Source organism: Schistocerca americana, chromosome 3 (assembly GCF_021461395.2).
Source record: "Schistocerca americana isolate TAMUIC-IGC-003095 chromosome 3, iqSchAmer2.1, whole genome shotgun sequence".
In the NCBI taxonomy this organism is placed as follows: domain Eukaryota; kingdom Metazoa; phylum Arthropoda; class Insecta; order Orthoptera; family Acrididae; genus Schistocerca; species Schistocerca americana.
The window spans coordinates 932035756-932055338 of NC_060121.1; the positions used below are offsets into that span (position 1 = coordinate 932035756).

Below are 19583 nucleotides of genomic sequence, written 5' to 3' on the forward strand. Positions count from 1 at the left end.
TTACATGTATTAGTAGCCTATATGTAAATGTCAATGCCACAGCCTACAAGGACGATAAATCCTCTAAGCAAAAACTATTATGTGTGGTTGATCATCTCGCAGCAGGAAGGTATGTAACAATTGTGCTCCATTCTTAGCCCAGTAAGCTTCACTTCCTTCCATAAAGCGTATTTGGCACGAGAGGTCCCATGATAAAGTTGATTTGACTGCCCAAAACTTGTTGTAAAGTTGGTTACCTCGAATCACTCTTTTTCCTCCCATTGACATTCATCACTTTAATTGGCAGTCAGATACAGAATGCTAAGGGATGGCATGAGGCATCACAGTACTTTATCTAGACATGATATGGTTGCTTTATCAGTTGAAACATTCTTGTTACTTAAATAGAACTTTATTAAAGCTAAATATGGGTTATGTATACTACAAAATCCTAGATTGGTCAGTAGGGTGTTAAAGAGAATAGAGTGAAGAGCTTCACTGAGATCACACAGTGCCACTTCCCTTTCTCATGTGTCTACCTACCTTCACAACCCACAGTAAAATTCCTTTGCTTACATGACAAAGTCAGGAAGTTGGTTTCTTTGCAGATTACAAAGGAGGAGGGGGTGGGGGGTGGTGATTTCATGTAAATAAAATTTTGTAATATGTTCACTATTTACCAATGTTATACTTACCATGTAGGTGCCACCACAAATTTCACAACTTCTTCAACAGGGTATGTACAACCAGCTAAGCTGGGCCAGATTGGGGACTGACTGTCCAGAAGGCTAGTGTCCTCTTCAACATTTTCAGAATAATCTCTTAAATCTTCCAGATCTAGGGCAAGCTGGTCCTCTGACTTTTCATCTACAAGAGAACAATAATTGAGGTGAGGGGGAAAAAAGAACAAACAACACATAACAGAAATAAAACACACTAAAACCCAATTAATATGTATTATAGCATTTTAATAAGATGGACGTTAGTCTGGGGCTTGATACTGTTCTGTTATGAGAATTGCAACCCAGAATGTCATAAATGACTTACAATCAAACTTGAGCAAGGATACACTGTCAATATGATAAGTCATGTCTCTCAGTAAATTTTGCAAGTATTTTTCATCTTTCTCTTCTTTACGTACCAAAGAAAAATGATCACGTTAACAATCCTACTCCAAGAAAGGTACAAGGTGGAAGAAGCTTGAAAGAAATACAAAAGTGGCACTGAATTTAATGCCAAGGAAATAAGGTAATGATGCAGAGCTGAGAGCAAATTGTTTCTTCTTGTTTACTGCGTCTCATTACTGGTTTTCCACTCATCCTTATGATATTGCACCTCCAGTGACATATTGATGTATATTTCTTTGTTATTTTCAAATTCCACCTTTGCAGGCAATCAAACTACGCGATGCAAGCAACACACACAGCACATACGACAGGGTTAATACGTGAATACTAAATCATATACAGCAACTTATTAGTGTCAGTGCATCATTTCATGTTCCCAAGAATTTGTAATATTCACATGTAATAAAAATTATGTCACCATGGAGAACAACATAAACAAATGATATTATCTGTACCAATAATTAAGCCAATGGTAAAATGAAAACACAGGTCAAGTTTTACATAACTACACTTAGGAAGAACTAAAAAGTAATCATAACTCTTTTACTGTATTTTGCAGCCATGGCTCTCACAGTCTGATAAGTGGTTTCAACTTTTTAGAAAGCCATCATCAGCTCATACAGAAACATCAAATAACTCGTCAAAATACAATGATGTCAAAACCTGTTATGGTACCATTTTTGTGAGCCAAGTTGGAAGAATACAATATAATAATTTTATTTACAAGATTATCACTGTTTTTATCTTAGGCATTTCCCTTACGATAAGTAAAATAAATATGAGTTCATGAAATTATCCACTACAGTCACCATCATGAAAGTAGATGACTCAAAGTCGCATACACCACGCCCTGTTTCATCCCAGGCCCTGCAGAGCTGCAATGTAGGGTATCGGCCGGTCAGTCTTTACAATTTGCTACTTCCTTGTTCCACAAATTATTTTACAGCAAGTTACGAGTGATACAGAAGTGCAGTTTCCTGTTCGGAGAACAGTTGCTAGCTCCATTCTTCTTGGTGTGTTCCAGCAATGAATGATCCTTAGTCAACAAACTAAATATGTATTACCTAACATCCTAAAGATTTCAGCAAACTTAGTCATGATGAAGCAGCTAGATGCAACATTAACTTTAACCAAGTATAGAAACCGACAGTAAAAGCACGTCGAGTCAGAGAGGGAGGATGAGAGAATTTATGAGGGGTCGGAATCATCTGTTATTTGCCTTCTAGAAGACACAGGTTTTAGGTTAAGAAAAAGTAACAAGGGACATAAATTTCTGATGGGATAAAAGGACTCTGCCCTCTCAGAGCTATATTTCATTGGAATTCGCATTTACAGCATACAAGGACAATAGGTCTGTGGTTTATCTGAATAAAACTAGGTTTCGCAAAACCATATTAATGAATACATTTGGCATGACTCCAAGAGAAACGATAGCCTGAATGTACCCACTGACATCTGCTTAGTGTATATCAGTGTTTTGGGTGATGGGCGCAGTGATGAAGAGAACGTAACAGCTGCAAATATAATATCTTCAGTAGTTGTAAAATATTCTCTGTCGTATTAAGATTAGTTGCCAGAACAGGAATTCTGCTAGTGGTATCAAGTTCTCGTGTGCTATGTTGCACCGAGTCTCTATTAAAATCTGTTCGTAAGTAACACAACAAAACTGTTTTTCTTAAAAATTTCTTATACAGTTAGTTTTTACTTTTTGTAACAGATGGCAGCAATTTTTTTTTAAGGAAAGTATAAGGGGTGTTCAAAAAGAAACAAGCCGGAGGCATAATTACAGAAACCAGTACCTGTAGGTTAGATGTATTGACCCTGGCTCATGAGAGGCTTGTCCCAATGTGACACAAGGCGATGAATGGCTGTCTCATAAAATTCCTGGGGCTGTGATGTTAACCAGTTCTGCACATACAGCTCGACGTTGTCGTCCGAGGTGAATAGTTTGCCCCTCAGAGCAAAAAGGGGACCAAAAAATGGCATAATCATAGGGGGAGAGGTCTGGACCGTATGGAGTGTGGCCGAGAACCTCCCATTTGAATTTCTGCAGGAGTGCTGCGACTGTGTTGGCCATGAGGGTTTGCATTGTCGTGAAGCAGAATGACGCCACGGGTGAGATTGCCCGGTCACTTTGATTTGATCACTTGGAGAAGGGTGGTCAAGGTTTGGAAGTAGTGGTGGGCATTCACTTTTGTCCCGTGCTGCAGGAAGTGAATTTGAGGAGGCCATCTTGGTCAAAGAAGAATGTCAGCCTAACCTTTCCTGCACTCGTGTGGCCGACGACATCCAGCTGTACGTGCGGAACTGGTTAACATCGCAGCCATTCACCGCCTTGTGTCACCGTGGGGCAAGTGTCTCAACAGTCAGGGTCAATACCCCCAAAAATACAGGTAATGGAAATTCTTGAATGGAACAATATGGAAAATTAGGGAAAGGCACCCACTCATCTGTAATGGATTGATGTGTGGTGAAGAGACACTAATAACCAAAAACTGTACATATACCAGCTTTCGAACTCTTGCTCTTATTTTAATAGAAGTACACACAGTCACAAATACAACATAGGCACCTAATGCACACTCTCATAGCCGCTATGAGACTAGTTATTGACAGCAGTTGTCTGGGCTTATGGTGGTGTGGTGGGCATTAAGGAAGGGTGCATGAAGCAAGGAGGGAGTGATGGCATAGTGTGTGAGGCTGGTCTTTCAGAAGATGACTCATCGGCTGCACAAGAGGGTCAAAGTAGTTCAAAGGATACACGCTCTACCCTCCGAACTCCTTTCATCCTAGTCTGTAGCAGCTGAGTCATATATTGAAAGACCAGCCTCACTCTATACGATTACCCCAGACTTGCCTCAGGTCCTTTCCTCTCTCCTCCCACCTCCATTACTGCAGCCAACTGCTCTCAATAATCGATAATCAATAATCAGTCTTGGCGCGCGCGCGCGCGTGTGTGTGTGTGTGTGTGTGTGTGTGTGTGTGTGTGTGTGTGTGTGTGTGTGTGTGTTTTCCAACGAAGGCCATGTTGGCTAAAATCTCACTTCCTGACAGTCTTTTTTGTTGTGCCTATCTGCGACTCAGCATCTCCACCATATGGTGTGTAGCATTTATCCTTTTCATAATACTGTTACATTTCATACTGGATTTTCCATTGTTTGATTACACCAATTGAATAACAGTTATGATAGAATTTTTGGTGCTATTGAAACTGGACAGATAGCACGTCTTTTAGATAATGTGGAATGTGAGAAAGCAATTTTTGTCTAAACATACGTTTACTTTGTACTTCTCACACATGACAAAAGGTACAATCTTTCTTACATCATTTGGAGGTAACAATGATCTTTCATATTTACACCTGTTGACCTCTACTGGATCTGTGCTAGCTGGTCCACTCACTTGTTCGCTCTAGGTCCAATCTAGCAAAGAGTTTGAGCCCATTCAATTCTAATCCACTTCTAGTTCATTTCTGTGTATGCTGCTTTTTTTCAGTGAGCACCCTTTTGTAAGAAGTCAATAAATTTATTATATCAGTAGATGGAAAAACAAACTTAAGTAGCATAACTTGTATCTAATCCTCATACAACCTCTGGCAATGTTGCTACCTGTTGTTGTGGTCTTCAGTCTTGAGACTGGTTTGATGCAGCTCTCCATGCTACTCTATCCTGTGCAAGCTTCTTCGTCTCCCAGTACCTATTGCAGCCTACATCCTTCTGAATCTGCTTAGTGTATTCATCTCTTGGTCTCCCTCTACGATTTTTACCCTCCACGCTGCCCTCCAATACTAAATTGGTGATCCCTTCATGCCTCAGAACATGTCCTACCAACCGGTCCCTTCTTCTTGTCAATTTGTGCCACAAACTCCTCTTCTCCCCAATTCTATTCAATACCTCCTCATTAGTTATGTGATCAACCCATCTAATCTTCAGCATTCTTCTGTAGCACCACATTTCGAAAGCTTCTATTCTCTTCTTGTCTAAGCTATTTATCGTCCACGTTTCACTTCCATACATGGCTACACTCCATACAAATACTTTGAGAAACGACTTCCTGACACTTAAATCAATACTCGATGTTAACAAATTTCTCTCCTTAAGAAACGCTTTCCTTGCCACTGCCAATCTACATTTTATATCCTCTCTACTTCGACCATCATCAGTTATTTTGCTCCCCAAATAGCAAAACTCCTTTACTACTTTAAGTGTCTCATTTCCTAATCTAATTCCCTCAGCATCGCCTGATTTAATTCGACCACATTCCATTATCCTCGTTTTGCTTTTGTTGATGTTCATCTTATACCCTCCTTTCAAGACACTGTCCATTCCGTTCGACTGCTCTTCCAAGTCCTTTGCTGTCTCTGACAGAATTCCAATGTCATCGGCGAACCTCGAAGTTTTTATTTCTTCTACATGGATTTTAATACCTATTCCGAACTTTTCTTTTGTTTCCTTTATTGCTTGCTCAATATACAGATTGAATAACATTGGGGATAGGCTACAACCCTGTCTCACTCCCTTCCCAACCACTGCTTCCCTTTAATGTCCCTCGACTCTTTATTACTGCCACCTGGTTTCTGTACAAATTGTAAATAGCCTTTCGCTCCCTGTATTTTACCCCTGCTACCTTCAGAATTTGAAAGAGAGTATTCCAGCCAACATTGTCAAAAGCTTTCTCTAAGTCTACAAATGCTAGAAACGTAGGTTTGCCTTTCCTTAATCTTTCTTCTAAGATAAGTCGTAGGGTCAGTATTGCCTCACGTGTTCCAACATTTCTACGGAATCCAAACTGATCTTCCCCGAGGTCGGCTTCTATCAGTTTTTCCATTCGTCTGTAAAGAATTCGCGTTAGTATTTTGCAGCTGTGACTTATTAAACTGATAGTTCGGTAATTTTCACATCTGTCAACACCTGCTACTTAATAAACCTGAATTTCCAGTAAATGAGTTGTAACCGGAGACAACAGCAAAACATGATACCATTATGTATTCTCTCTTCTTCGTGAAACCTTTTCCCTTCAAATTTTGGCAGCTCACTGATGAAAGTAGACAGGAAACGGACAACACAAAATAGAGGATAAAGGCAATAATGTGTTCTTCAGAATACCAACATTCTTCTTTTTTCTGCTGCTTTTCACCTTGAAATTTACAGTTTGGTATCCTGTTCATTTGGATTGTTTTTACACAGGAAGTCCCTAGGTTGAATAGGTATACAACTAGATGTATAGTGGTGTAATATCTGTCAAAGTAGGCCTTGCAGATCTGGCCCATTTGGTATATCCCTTATGAGATGAATCACAGTTTTAGATGCTCCAATATATGGTTCATCATCTAATCTGAGTTTTGTATTATTTTCTTACCCACTGTAGATTTCAATTTTGTGTGCAAACTCGTTTTCTCAAGATGAAACAAACAGTTTATACTCCCATTTATGCACTTTTTCTTTCATATACAACTTCACGTGGTGCCTTGCTTTGGTTGCATACATGCTCATTCATCGCAACTGAAAGACATTTTTTATTCCCAAGATCATTTATTTTTTGTAGAATTTGTGATGGTCATGATTATCAGGATTTGGTTGCTTTGTATTTTCAATGAAATGCAAAGTGGTCATCAGACTCTCGAAATATTTGTGAGTTGCTGTCTGTTTTACTAGCTCAACACCAAGACAACACATTTGCCTATAAATTAATGTATGTCACGAGCATTGCAATTAAATGTTGTGTTCCGGTTTTCTGTGTGCTATAAAGATCAGTTTCATCCCCAGTTTTTGCTATTAATCTGCCAGTGAAAAAATATTGAAAAAAATTGATATGGCACTGACAAATCTACCACTGTTTGGAGCAGTGCGATATTTCTTTTGAATCTAAAGAGATCATTTAGAAATGAAGCACTTCATTTTTACCAAATGATTCGATTTTTCTGAGTCCTTGGGCATTTTTCAGAAGCTTGTAATACTTGTGTATCAGCATTAAATTCATTACCACAGCCTCCAAAAAATATTTGAATTATGTGTAATCCCTCTAACAGTTTCTGGTTTGCTATCACTATCTGCAGATTTCAAATCATTTACAGTTATAATACGATTGAAGGTCTCTTCCATTTTGACAATTTGGACAACACTGTCAGACAGACATTCTAGGGTCACAAATGCTTCATAATGTATCACTTTATGTCAGCCATTTTCAAAATATGAAAATGACTTCATTACAACACTTGGATTAGCACAAAAAGTTACTATGCAATATTGCACACAAAAATATTTATGCAGTATTTACGTATTTATTAGCAGAAATACAAGCTGAACTGAATAGAGTACTCTCCAAAGGATATAGAACAATTACACATTTTTAACGTTCATGTGGTCCTGTGCACAACTAACAATAATTACCATCAAATGAGAGAAATGTGAGCCAGACTGATAATGCTACACAGACCACCACACATTGTCATGTTATGAGCTCAGTAGTGCATTCTCGTGGTTGGTTGGATTAAAAAGAGGGGGAAAGGGAACAAACTACGAGGTCATCAGTACCTTGTTCTGAATAAAACAATGTCACAAATGTGAGAATAAAACAAACGAGACCGACAACTCAAAACGGAATGAAAGGAAAAATCACAAAAATGATGAAGGGCAACAAACATATAAATGGACAAAAGGGGACAAGAAAATCACAGAAACGCAAGAAATGGGATAAAGAGATTAAAACAACAAAGCAGATTACCATGGCTGGCTGACCATGAGAATAAAAAAGGAGAAGCCAGCCACTCTGCAACACATTAAAAATCTCCACCCTAGAAGCACTAGGGTGGAGGACACAGAGGGACAAAGGACATGCGCTAAAACTTAGATCAAATGATAAAAACCACAATTGCAAATAAAACTTAAAACTAAGTCAGCCGATGAGGCATTGTCAGATAAAATTAGCAGCAATGAATCCGGTTAAACCAAGACTTCGTCGCTGGGCAGTCAAAGTGGGACAGTGCACCAGAATATGGGCCACTGTCAACACCGAGTGCTGCACTGACACTCAGGTGGGTCTTCACAGCGCAGGAGGTAACCGTGGGTCATTCAAGTATGGCCAATGCGCAGCCGGCAGAGGACAACTGATTCCCTGCAAGAGGGTCACACAGAAGACTCCCAAACAATCGTTGTCGGCTTAATGACACGCAGCTTTTTGTGTGTACTGTTATGACATTCCGTCTCCCAAAGCCTGCAAACCTCAGGTCAGGTTCAGAGATGCCTATCTCCAGAAGCGGTTTCTGCATAGCCTGCTTGGCCAGCCTGTCAGGAAGTTCGTTGCCTGGGATGCCGACGTGTCCTGGGGTCCACACAAGCACCACTGAACGATGGGACTGGTCCAGAGCATTGATGGACTTCTGGATGGATGCTACCAAAGGATGGCGAGGGTAGCACTGGTCGATAGCTTGTAGGCTGTTCAAGGAGTCAGTAGATACAAGAAATGATTCCCTGGGGCATGAACGGATATACTGAAGTGCACAAGAGATGGCCACCAGCTCTGCAGTGAATACACTGCAGCCATTGGGCAAGAAATGCTATTCAAATTGGCCTCCGAGGGTGCAGGCAAAGCCAACACGACCATCAGCCATCGAGCCGTTGGTGTAAACCACTTCGAACACCCGGAATGTGTCAAGAATCGAGAGAAAGTGACAGCGGAGAGTGGCAGGAGTAACTGAGTCCGTAGGGTCATGCCAAAGATCCAGACGAATCAGTGGCCTAGGTGTATGAAATGGAGGTGTATGCGGACAGACATGGATGGGAGGTGGTAAAGGGAAGGACTCCAGTTCAGACAGAAGGGACCACATGCAAACTGCAATCGTTAGCCCTAACCTGGTCCACCGATGTGGCAGATGAACTGCCATCGGTGGAGGAAGGAGACAGTAATTCGGAGGCTCAGGAGAACTATGAATGCATGCAACGTTACAGGCGAGCAGTTGTGCACATCGGATCTGCAATGGACTCCGGCCTCCACCAGGACACTGGTCAGTGGACTCTTTCTAAAAGCTCCAGTCGCTAGGCGACTGCCACAGTGGTGCAATCGATCGAATACACGCAACACTGAGGGTGCCACTGAACCATAAACCAAACTCCCACATTCAAGACGGGATTGAACAAGGGCTTTGTAGAGCTGCAGCAGAGTAGAGCGATCTGCAACACAGTTGGTGTTGCTCACGCAACAGAGGGCACTGAGGTGCTGCCAGCACTTCCGCTTAAGCTGACGAAGGTGAGGTAGCCAAGTCAATAGGGCGTCGAAAACCAATCCTAATAATCGATTCATCTCCACTAAAGTGAGAGGATTGTCATGAAGACAAAGTTCTGGTTCTGGATGAATGGTACGACACCAACAGAAGTGCATGACACACAACTTCGTGGCTGAAAACTGGAAGCCGTGGGCGAGAGCCCATGACTGCGCCTCATGGATGGCTCCCTGTAGGTGCCACTCACCAACACCAGTACTGGTGGAGCAGTACAAAATGCAAAAGTCTTTTGCATGCAGAGAGGGTGAGATGGATGGCCCTACAGCTGCTGCTAGACCGTTAATGGCCACTAAAAATAGTGATACACTCAATACAGAGCCCTGCGGAACCCCATTCTCCTGGATATGGGAGAAACTATACGAAGCACCAACTTGGACACGGAAAGTACAGAGCGACAGGAAATTCTGGATAAAAATAGGGAGTGGGCCTCGGAGACCCGACCCGTACAATCTAGCAAAGCTATGATGTCCCCAGGTGGTGTCATGCTTTACGTGGATCAAAAAAGACAGCAACGAGGTGTTGGCGTCTGGAAAAGGCTGTTCGGATGGCAGACTTGAGGGACACAAGATTATCAGTGGTAGAACGAACCTGGTGGAAGCCAGTCTGACATGGAGCCAGTAGGCCACGTTGACTCCAGGATCAAACCAAACCGCCGACACACTATACGTTCCAGCAGCTTACAAACAACCTTGGTGAGGCTGATGGGCCGATAGCTATCCACATCATGCAGGTTTTTACCAGGTTTGAGCACTGGAATGATGATGTTCTCCCGCCATTGTGATGGAAAGATGCCATCGCACCAGATCCGGTTGAAGATGATGAGGAGATGGCGCTAGTAGTCAGACGAGAGATGTTTAATCATCAGACTGTGGATCTGATCAGGCCCAGGAGCTGTGTCGGGGCAAAATGGTTCAAATGGCTCTGAGCACTATGCAACTTAACTTCTGAGGTCATAAGTTGCCTAGAACTTAGAACTACTTAAACCTAACTAACCTAAGGACATCACACACATCCATGCCCGAGGCAGGATTCGAACCTGCGACCGTAGTGTGTGTCAAGCAGTTGCTGTAGCTCAGCCAGGCAGTGGAAAAAACTACCGCAATTCCGCTGGAGGATGACATCTTCGTGAGATTGGGAAGGTATGGAACATTCAATGAGGCAGTTTAGGCCTCAGGGTCAGTTGCTGCCACCGACTTTTTGCCTGATCAGTCTATATCCATTGTGTATGAGAGTCCAGCGAGATCTAGGTCCTCGGCGGACGCCAGAATCTTCACCCCATCCTCAGACCCAGCTCTTGTAGGTAGCGCTGGTGTGGGTGCCACTGCAAATTCCTTGTTTTTGGGGGGTGGTCTTTTTTGATTTCTTGCACTCTTCCTTGGGTTTCCCTGGCTGGGAGGACTTCACTGGCTCAGTCTCTGGGACTGAGGATGAGTGTGAAGCCCAATGACCAGCTGCTTTTGGGCTCTTCAGCTTTCCCACTAGCAGAAACTTGGGAAGGGAGTGACCCAAGGGACCCCTTCCTAGCGAGAGGAGCCAAAGAAGCCTTAAGCTTCTCTGGCTCAGAAGTGGGGACTGAAATCCCCAATGGTTGTGGGGGTGTTGCTGCCGAAGTAGGTGGTGCGGAAGCAACAGGGAGGGAAGTACACCCCACCATCAAGAGGGCAGGTGTAGTCTCCCAGTTCTGAGAGGCGACAGGAATTCGAGAAAGTGATGAGGCGACAACTTCTCTCATACCAGCGGTGTATGAGATTGTCATAGCCACAGGATGTAGGTGCTCAAATTCCCCCTTAGCCTCAGTGCAGGTCAGTCGGTCCAGGGTCTTGTATACCATGATTTTCTTCTCTGTAAAATCCTGCTGTCTGGCGAGCAAGGTGAATAATGCTCTCTGCAGTTGACACAGAGGGACGGCAAGGCACATGGAGTATTGGGATGCAATCTCGACAGGTGGGGCCCGAAGTACAGTGGGAAGACATATAGCCGAACTTCCAGCACTTATAACAACGCATCGGGGGAGGGATATATGGCTTCACGTCACAGCGGTAGACAATCACCTTGACCTTCTCGGGCAACATGGCACCCTCGAAGGCCAAGATGAAAGCACTGGTGGCAACCTGTTTATCCCTCAGACCCAGATGGATGCGCCAGAAGAAATGAACATCTCGCCGCTATAAATTGGCGTGCAGCTCGTTGTCAAACTGCAAAAGAAGGTCAATACCCTCGACCATATTTCAGCTCTTATGAGGCGTGGTGGCAACAGACACATCCCCCAACTTGCCACAAGCGAGTAATGCCAGTGTCTGGGCAGAGGATGTTGATTTTAAGCAAAACTGACCCAGAGCTTATTTTGGACGAGCCCTTCACCTCCCCAAACTTGTCCTCCAAATGCTCCACAAAAAATTGAGGCTTCATAGACATGAAAGATTCCCCATCAACTCTCGTACATATGAGGTACTGGGGCAAATAAGCTTCACTGCCATCCTCGGCCTGGCATTCCTCCCATGGTGTGGCCAGTGAGGGGAATGACTTGGGGTCATATTTCTTAGCCTTGAAATTAGACTTTGCCCGTTTAGAGACTGCTGGCGGCGGTCCACCAGCAAGAGATGATGTACTACGCTCCATGGCGTGTCATCCGCCCTGATGCTCACCACTCCGACCAGGGGCCCTCGCCACAGGTGCCACCGAGCCACAGCAAAGGCCACCTGGCAGGATGGCCATTGCCAGGAGTCCTGATGCTCCAAGGTGATGGGGCATCTACTCCTTGGCATACATGGGGAGGTAACGGCGCATGCATCAGCAGAGCGATCCCTGTGTTGTCAGGGGGCTACAACCAAAAAGGTGCATGGTGGCCCCACCACAACGGACTGGCTACCGTGCTGGATATGAGGTGCAAAGAAGTCCACGGTCATCATCGGCACAGAACGTGACACTGCATAGTGCATGTTGGAAAACACACCCAGGAAGGTGTCCTCGCTCAGGAGATGAAGAATGGACGGGATGGACACGATGCACTATGTGTAGCGCCTTTCCCTAATTGGCTCGCTCTTTGGGAAAATTTTGAAAAATGGAGGTCAAACCTTAGAGGGGACCATCACAAAGGCCGAAACGTGAGAGACTCTCTTTAGTCACCTCTTACGACAGGCAGGAATACCTCGAGCCTATTCTAACCCCCGGACCCACAGGGGGCCATTCTAGTGGCAGATTCTTTTCAGTTACATTCATAAAGCATCATTTTCCATCTGTAAGGCAGTTTCCAGCATTAAACTTCAAGGACAACGATGAAAAAAAGAGATGAAAATATGTAAGCCTAATAATGTTTAAAATTTTTTTAAAGACTGGTGAGGCAACCTGCAATTTCTTTCACTCAGCTCTGATGTCCTGTACCTGTAGTATATGATTAAAAATAGTAATTATAGAATTCAAAACTAAAACTGGAAGTTACTGCCAGAATTTCAAAAGAAATTACTCAATTCAATTGACTTTTGTCATTTATTAAACTTATGAAGTTTTTCAGACCACTGTTGTCTTGACTTCATTTATTTCCGCTAATACTTTCTCTAACAAGTTTACCTGGGCCTTCCTTAAAATCCTAAGCCGGCTTCCTGGATGTTGACCCACTGTAATGGATCTGGGAGATGTTATTTTTTTACCGTATTTGTCGATACCGAATTGTAAATGTTTTCTTATATTTTTTTGTCAGAATTTATTATAATTTGCCTTATTATATGTTAATTTACTTATGTTTTTGAGAGTGAAAGCATATTGATTACGATTAGTAAATGTATCTAAGAATAGCAAAGAGACTGATTACAAGTGGAAGCTTGTGTGTTGTGTAAAATATCTTTGACGTTGGAGTCGTCTTTGACTATAGTCAGTCGGCAGCTAACTCTTGGTGTGTGTTGACAGAAGAACAATGTGAAGGTCGCAGTCATAAATAATTTTGAATTATGTTACTATTTTTTTGTATTAACTATAAAAAAGAAATTACATTTGAAGAAATGGTATTTGAAATACCAAAATGAGGCAAACACGTTAAACCACGTCTTTTCTGCAGCCGACAAAGATGCATTGTGGAATCATACTTAGACAACTGAAGCCAAGACTAATATCGCCTTGCAAACGTCTAACGCAAAAGGTACTGTCACGAAATATGGCAAATTTAAGTAAATAAAAAATAGTGTCAATATTTTCAACTTGTGTCTTAGCCGGGATGCCATATTTCAACTGGGGACTGTAGCCGGGATATTGTGTTCACGAGATCTTCAACAGTGCTACGAGGAAGAAATTTTTGTGTGTTAATACCAGTTTCTTCAGAATGTGTGTTACAGTATTTGTGTTCATCGGGAAGTAAAAGTTTTGAGAAGAAATGTTTCGGCAAAAAATATAATTTTCGACAGAAGAAAATACTTAAAGAATTTTGGTCAACAATCACATGGATGGAAAACGTGGATTTGCAACAGTAGAAGAGTGTTCCAGATAAGTCACGAAACCCTTGTATTTTGTTAAAACAATATTTTTATCTTGTTTTGTATTGTTGTGTATAAATTTTTGTTCTTCACAATGACTTATGAGATTTTCGAGAGTATTGTGCCTAAAGTAGAAAGTAGTAATTTAATAGACTTTGAAAATCAGCACAGGTTGAATGAAACAGAAAGAACCGATCAATTTGATTTAAAAAGTTTTCTTGTAAATTTCACGAAAGAAATTAAACAATCAGTTGACGACAATAAGACTTACTGGGATGAAAAAATTGATAACATTTTGTTGCAAGTCCAAGCAGTCAATACCCAAGTGGGTGATCTTTCGAACAGAGTTGGCAGTGTTGAGGAAAAAATTGAATCTGTGGAAGCAAAAGTAAATGAAATTGATGCTAAATTGAACGGTGAAATTAATACTGTACAAAATGAGTTACTGGCAGATAGGGAAAGAAATTTAATTGATTTTAATGAGATAAAAGAGGAAATTAAAAATTTGGATGAGAACACAAAAGTTTTAGTAAAAAATGTACAACAAGAAACTGACAATCGTTTGGTTACTCTAGAAAAAAAAAGTAGAGTGCAATGATTTAGAAAACAAAAAATCTGTCAGAGAACTTAGCAAAAAACTTGAAAGTTGTGACATTGAATTTCAAAGCAAAAATCACAATGTCAACACATGCAATCTTGTATCTAATATTCCAGTGAAGCACTTTTCGGTAGATGGACCCTTACATCCGGTTGATTTTATACAGTATTGTAAGGATTGTTTTTTACCTCACTCACCAGATGACATAAAAATTAAATTTGTGAAAAAATTCTTGGAAGGGGAAGCTTTGACTTGGGCAAACCAGATTGTAACTTTGGGGATGACCTTTTCAGAATTTGAATCAAAATTTCTGGAAAAATTTTGGGATGATCTTAAACAAACTAGAATCAAAAGTGCATTTTTGAATGGGAGAAACTATAGAGAATCAGATGGGAACATGAAACAATTTTGCAAAAGTGAACTTCAAAAACTTATTCATTTAACAAAACCTTTGGATGACTTGATCAAGATTGATACCTTAAAGAGAAGATTGCCATCAGCAATGCAGTTGAGTTTAGTTCATTGTCCTGATAGTAATGTAGAGCAGTTTCTCAATTATATTGAAAAGTTGGATAGGGTAACAACAAGAACACACAGTGGGTTTACTCAGAAAGGTAATGGTCAAAATTGGGGAAATGACAACTTTCAATAAAAGGAAACAAAACAATTATCATGGTGTCAGTCAAAATTCATGCGGATATAACAATTTTCAAAAGAGGGACCATAATTTTTATCCAAAACAAGAACAACATTTTCACGGAAATAATCAACAAAATAGAGAACACTTTAGGGATCAAAATCACAGAAATTTTGTTAGAGATCAGTACAATAGAAACTACCAACAATCAGGTAATGTTTGGCATAGGAATGGGAACAGAAATGTTGATCAGAGACATTGGCAGAACCACAATCAGCAGTTCAAATAGGAACCGGAAATAAAAAACGAGTAGACGCCCCCTTGAAGGACCGCAAGGTAGAGGCAGAAGGTGAGCATGATGAAAGGACCAATGGATGTGACTATCATAAACCCAAACATGACAGTTGCAAACCTAAGCTATCACATGAGGTCATTAGTTGTTACTTATTGAAGAAATTTCAAGAGGAAAATAATGATGATATTGATAAAGATAAAATTTTCAGTACACAAGAACATACAGTAGATAAAAGTAATTGTGATTCATTTAATTTAACACAGTTTTACACTTGGGCAGAAAAGAACAACACTTTGTCAGATATGTAATTTGCAGTAGTTCAGAGACGTGTGTGAATGAAAGAGAGAATGCATTCTGTGAGAATGAAAATATTGGCGAAAGGGATCTGGTAACTTTAGAAAGGGGAAATAATACTTTAGGGGATAATTTGAATGTGTATGACCTGAATATGTGTAATGATAATGATGTTGATGATAAAGTTGGTAATTATGGTAATGGTAATGGTATTGATGATAATTTTGAGGAAAGGTGTTTCATTAGTTTAAATAGGGAGTTGGGTATACACATGGTTGAAAATGGATTAAATAGTGAGAATATTATAGAAATTCCCAGGGATGTAACCAGGGCGAATAAGGCTCACAAGCTGGATGTATGTGAAAGTGTGAATTTTGATGATGTTGGTAAAGAATCTGACTACACAAATAATGACACATGTATAACTTCTAGCCTAAGTGAAACTTTTACAGATACTAATGATACACACACATTTCTTATGAATATATGGCTGAACAGTGAAACTATTTCTTTTGACTAGAACTTTAGAAAGATGCTTATTAATAATATGTGAAACTGTATGTCCTAAGTGGTGGAAAAAGATGAGATATTTTATTTTTGAAAAGCTGAAGGATAAGTACTTCAATAGTATACAATGTGATTTGGATGAAAATTCTTGGCTATTTGAGATAATAGAGAGTACTAATGACAATTTTGTATCTTGTGCAAATTTTATAACTGTGACAAATAATAAATGTAATGATATACCATATGATTCTGATAAGTATAGGTTTGGGGAAATTGAAAGTGATTTATTACATGAGGATACAGGTTCTGAGAAAAGTGATCAATTTTGCAGTCCTTACATAAAAGTTCAAATTGGGTCATGGATTGGTAAATGTTTAATTGATACAGGAAGTGAGATCTCGGGAATATCTGTAAGGTTAAGCAAGAAATTGAAAGTGGGGAAAGATTATGTTGAAATGCCAGTTGTTGGGGTAAAGATAAAAGGTGCTACTGGGAAGAGCAGGAAATTGGTAAAAAGCCAGGCTTTAGTGACTTTTTAATTGAAGGCAAGTTGTTCACACATGGATGTTTTGTAATTCAGGAATTTAATGAGGATTTTCTTTTGGGTATGAATTGGATAGTAAAAGTAAATACAGCATTTGATTGGGTTGGAAGAAAACTTTTGATAGAAACTAGTGAAAGGGAATACATTCACACAAATTTTGTGAACACACTTGGTGATCAGAGTAATGGAAATTTTGACAGTATCAATTTACTAAAAGAAAATAGATTGGAGAATATTGAAACTCATAGATTTGATACTGATGAAGTTGAATTTAGGAATTCAGTAAATTTGAAAATTTCAGAAACACTAAATTTATCTGGGGAGCAAAAACAACAGTTAGAAAATCTGTTGTTGGAATACAGTGATGTTTTCAGTGACATACCTGGTAGGGTAAAGGGTTATCAGTGTGAGCTTCAGGTAAAACCTCATGAACCATTTTTCATAAAACCATATAGTATTGCAATATCAAAAAGACCTACTGTTGAGAAAGAGCTGAAAAAGATGGAAGGATGTAACATAATAGAAAGGAGTATCAGTGCATATAATAATCCTTTAGTAGTAGTTTCGAAAAAAGATGGTGGAGTAAGATTGGTTTTGGACTCTAGACACTTAAACAAAATTTTGTTCAGACAGACAGACCATCCTGAAAATAATGATGAGTTACTCTATAAATTTACAGATATAAAATATATGTCAAGTTTGGATCTAACTTCGGGTTTTCATCAGGTACCACTTTCAGTTAATTCTAGGAAATATACTGCTTTCTTGTACAATGGTAAGAGTTACCAATATTGTGTTGTGCCATTTGGGTTAAATTCTTCTGTTTCCGAATTTATAAGAGCTTTGGATCATGTACTGGGGCAAGAACTTGGGTCTAAACTGATAATTTATGTAGATGACATTTTGGTTACAGGGCAAAATTGGGAGGAACATTTTTCGATTTTGAAGTCAGTTTGTGAAAAACTTAGAAAAGGGGGGATGACATTGAAATTAGAGAAATGTAAATTTGCAGTTTCTGAATTAAAATTTTTGGGTCATGTTGTCACAGACAAGGAAATTTTGGCAGATCCAGAAAATATTAAAGCAATTTCAGAAATTCCTATTCCTACGACTAAAAAACAATTAAAGTCGTTCTTTGGGTTATGCGGTTATTACCGCAAACATGTAAGTGATCAGAGTCTGATTGCACCATGTTTAAGTCAATTATTTAAGAAAAACACTGTTTGGGTTTGGGATAAAAGTTGTCAGGAAGAGATTGATAAAATTAAGCAAGAGTTGAGGAAGCAACACTTATTACACAGACCTGATTTTAATTTACCATTTTGTTTGAACACTGATAGCAGTAATTATGGGCTTGGAGCAGAGTTATTTCAAGAAAGAGTAGAGAATGGAGTTAAGATACATTGTACCATAGCATTTGCAAGCAGAAAGTTGCTCAAGCATGAAAAAAATTATACAGTCACAGAGAAGGAACTTTTGGCAATTCATTGGGCTTTTACAAAATTTAGAATTTACCTTATTGGACATAAAACCATAGTATTTTCGGATCACAAAGCTTTGAGTTACTTACAAGAGTGCAAATTATACCACAGTAGATTGACCAGATGGGCAATATTTCTGCAACAGTTTGACTTTGAAATCAAACACATAAAAGGTTCTAAGAATGTAGTAGCCGATTCACTTTCAAGGTTACCAATTGGGGGAGAAAAGGAGATTTTTGAACAAGAGGAGGAAAAGCAATTTAAAATTAGATACTTGAAAGGGGTGGAAAATGAAAAAACAATTAGAGCTATGTGTAACAAAATTAGAAAAAAAATCAAAATTTAGATCAGAGTTTGAAATTAATCAAAGAATGTTTAGGCGAGAAGGGGTATGAGAAACTTGATAAATTTTACAAATTACATAAGGGGATTTTATTTCTGAGAACAGATGTAGATTCTGATAATTGGAAACTGTGTTGGCCAGAGGCAGATGCTGATAAGCTGATCATTTACATACATGAAAGTTCTGGTCATTGTGGGATACAGAAGTGCATTCAAAAGATACAAGAAAATGTTTATTTTTACAATATTGGAAAGAAGGTAAGAAAAGAATTGGCAACCTGTGACAAATGTCAGAGAGTTAAAGTGAGCAATCAAAGATGTGGTGGAAAGATGCAAAACATTATTCCGGAAAAACCTTTAGATCTTATCGCAGTGGACTTATATGGAATGATACCAAAGAGTAAAGGTGGTCACTGTTACGTATTTGTTATGGTAGATGTATTTTCAAAATTAATTAAACTATATCCAGTGAAAAAAGCTACTAGCCATGAAATTATAATAAAAATTGAAAGAGATTATTTCACACAGGTTGGTAAACCAAAAGCTATATTATCAGATAATGGTTCACAGTTCACCTCTAAAATTTGGAAAAAGTTTATTGAATGATCAAAATTGAAGCATATACTTATATCTGTTTATTCTCCGTCCACCAATCCTGCAGAAAGATATATGAGGGAAATTGGGAGACTTTGTAGAACCTATTGTAGCCATAAACATCCAACTTGGTTTGAGCACATTCAAAATTTTGAAGATATTATGAATAGCCTACAACATAGTTCCACAGGATTTTCACCGTATGAGATTATGTTCAATATTAGACCTCCAAATCTTATATCAGAACTTACTGAATTTCCTGAATGTACGCCTTTAACTATGTAAGAGAGAGAAGATATTGTCAGGGAAACTATAAGGAAACAAGGGGAAAAGAGGAATAAAAGACATAACAATAGGGTAAAATTAACCACTTTCAAAATTGGGGATCTTGTTCTGGTCAAATCTCATGAAAAATCAAAAATGTTAACTTCTGAAATCAAAAAA

At 39.6% G+C, this 19583-nt stretch overlaps 1 protein-coding gene across 1 annotated transcript in view; it reads right to left on the bottom strand.

Moving 5' to 3' along the window:
• Positions 1–19583, bottom strand: part of LOC124605721 (telomere-associated protein RIF1-like) — a 113283-nt gene that overhangs the window by 44600 nt on the left and 49100 nt on the right. Inside the window, exon 6 of the mRNA XM_047137596.1 lies at positions 675–846. Coding sequence (XP_046993552.1) covers positions 675–846 — 172 coding nt within the window. The remainder of the gene's footprint in view (positions 1–674; positions 847–19583) is intronic.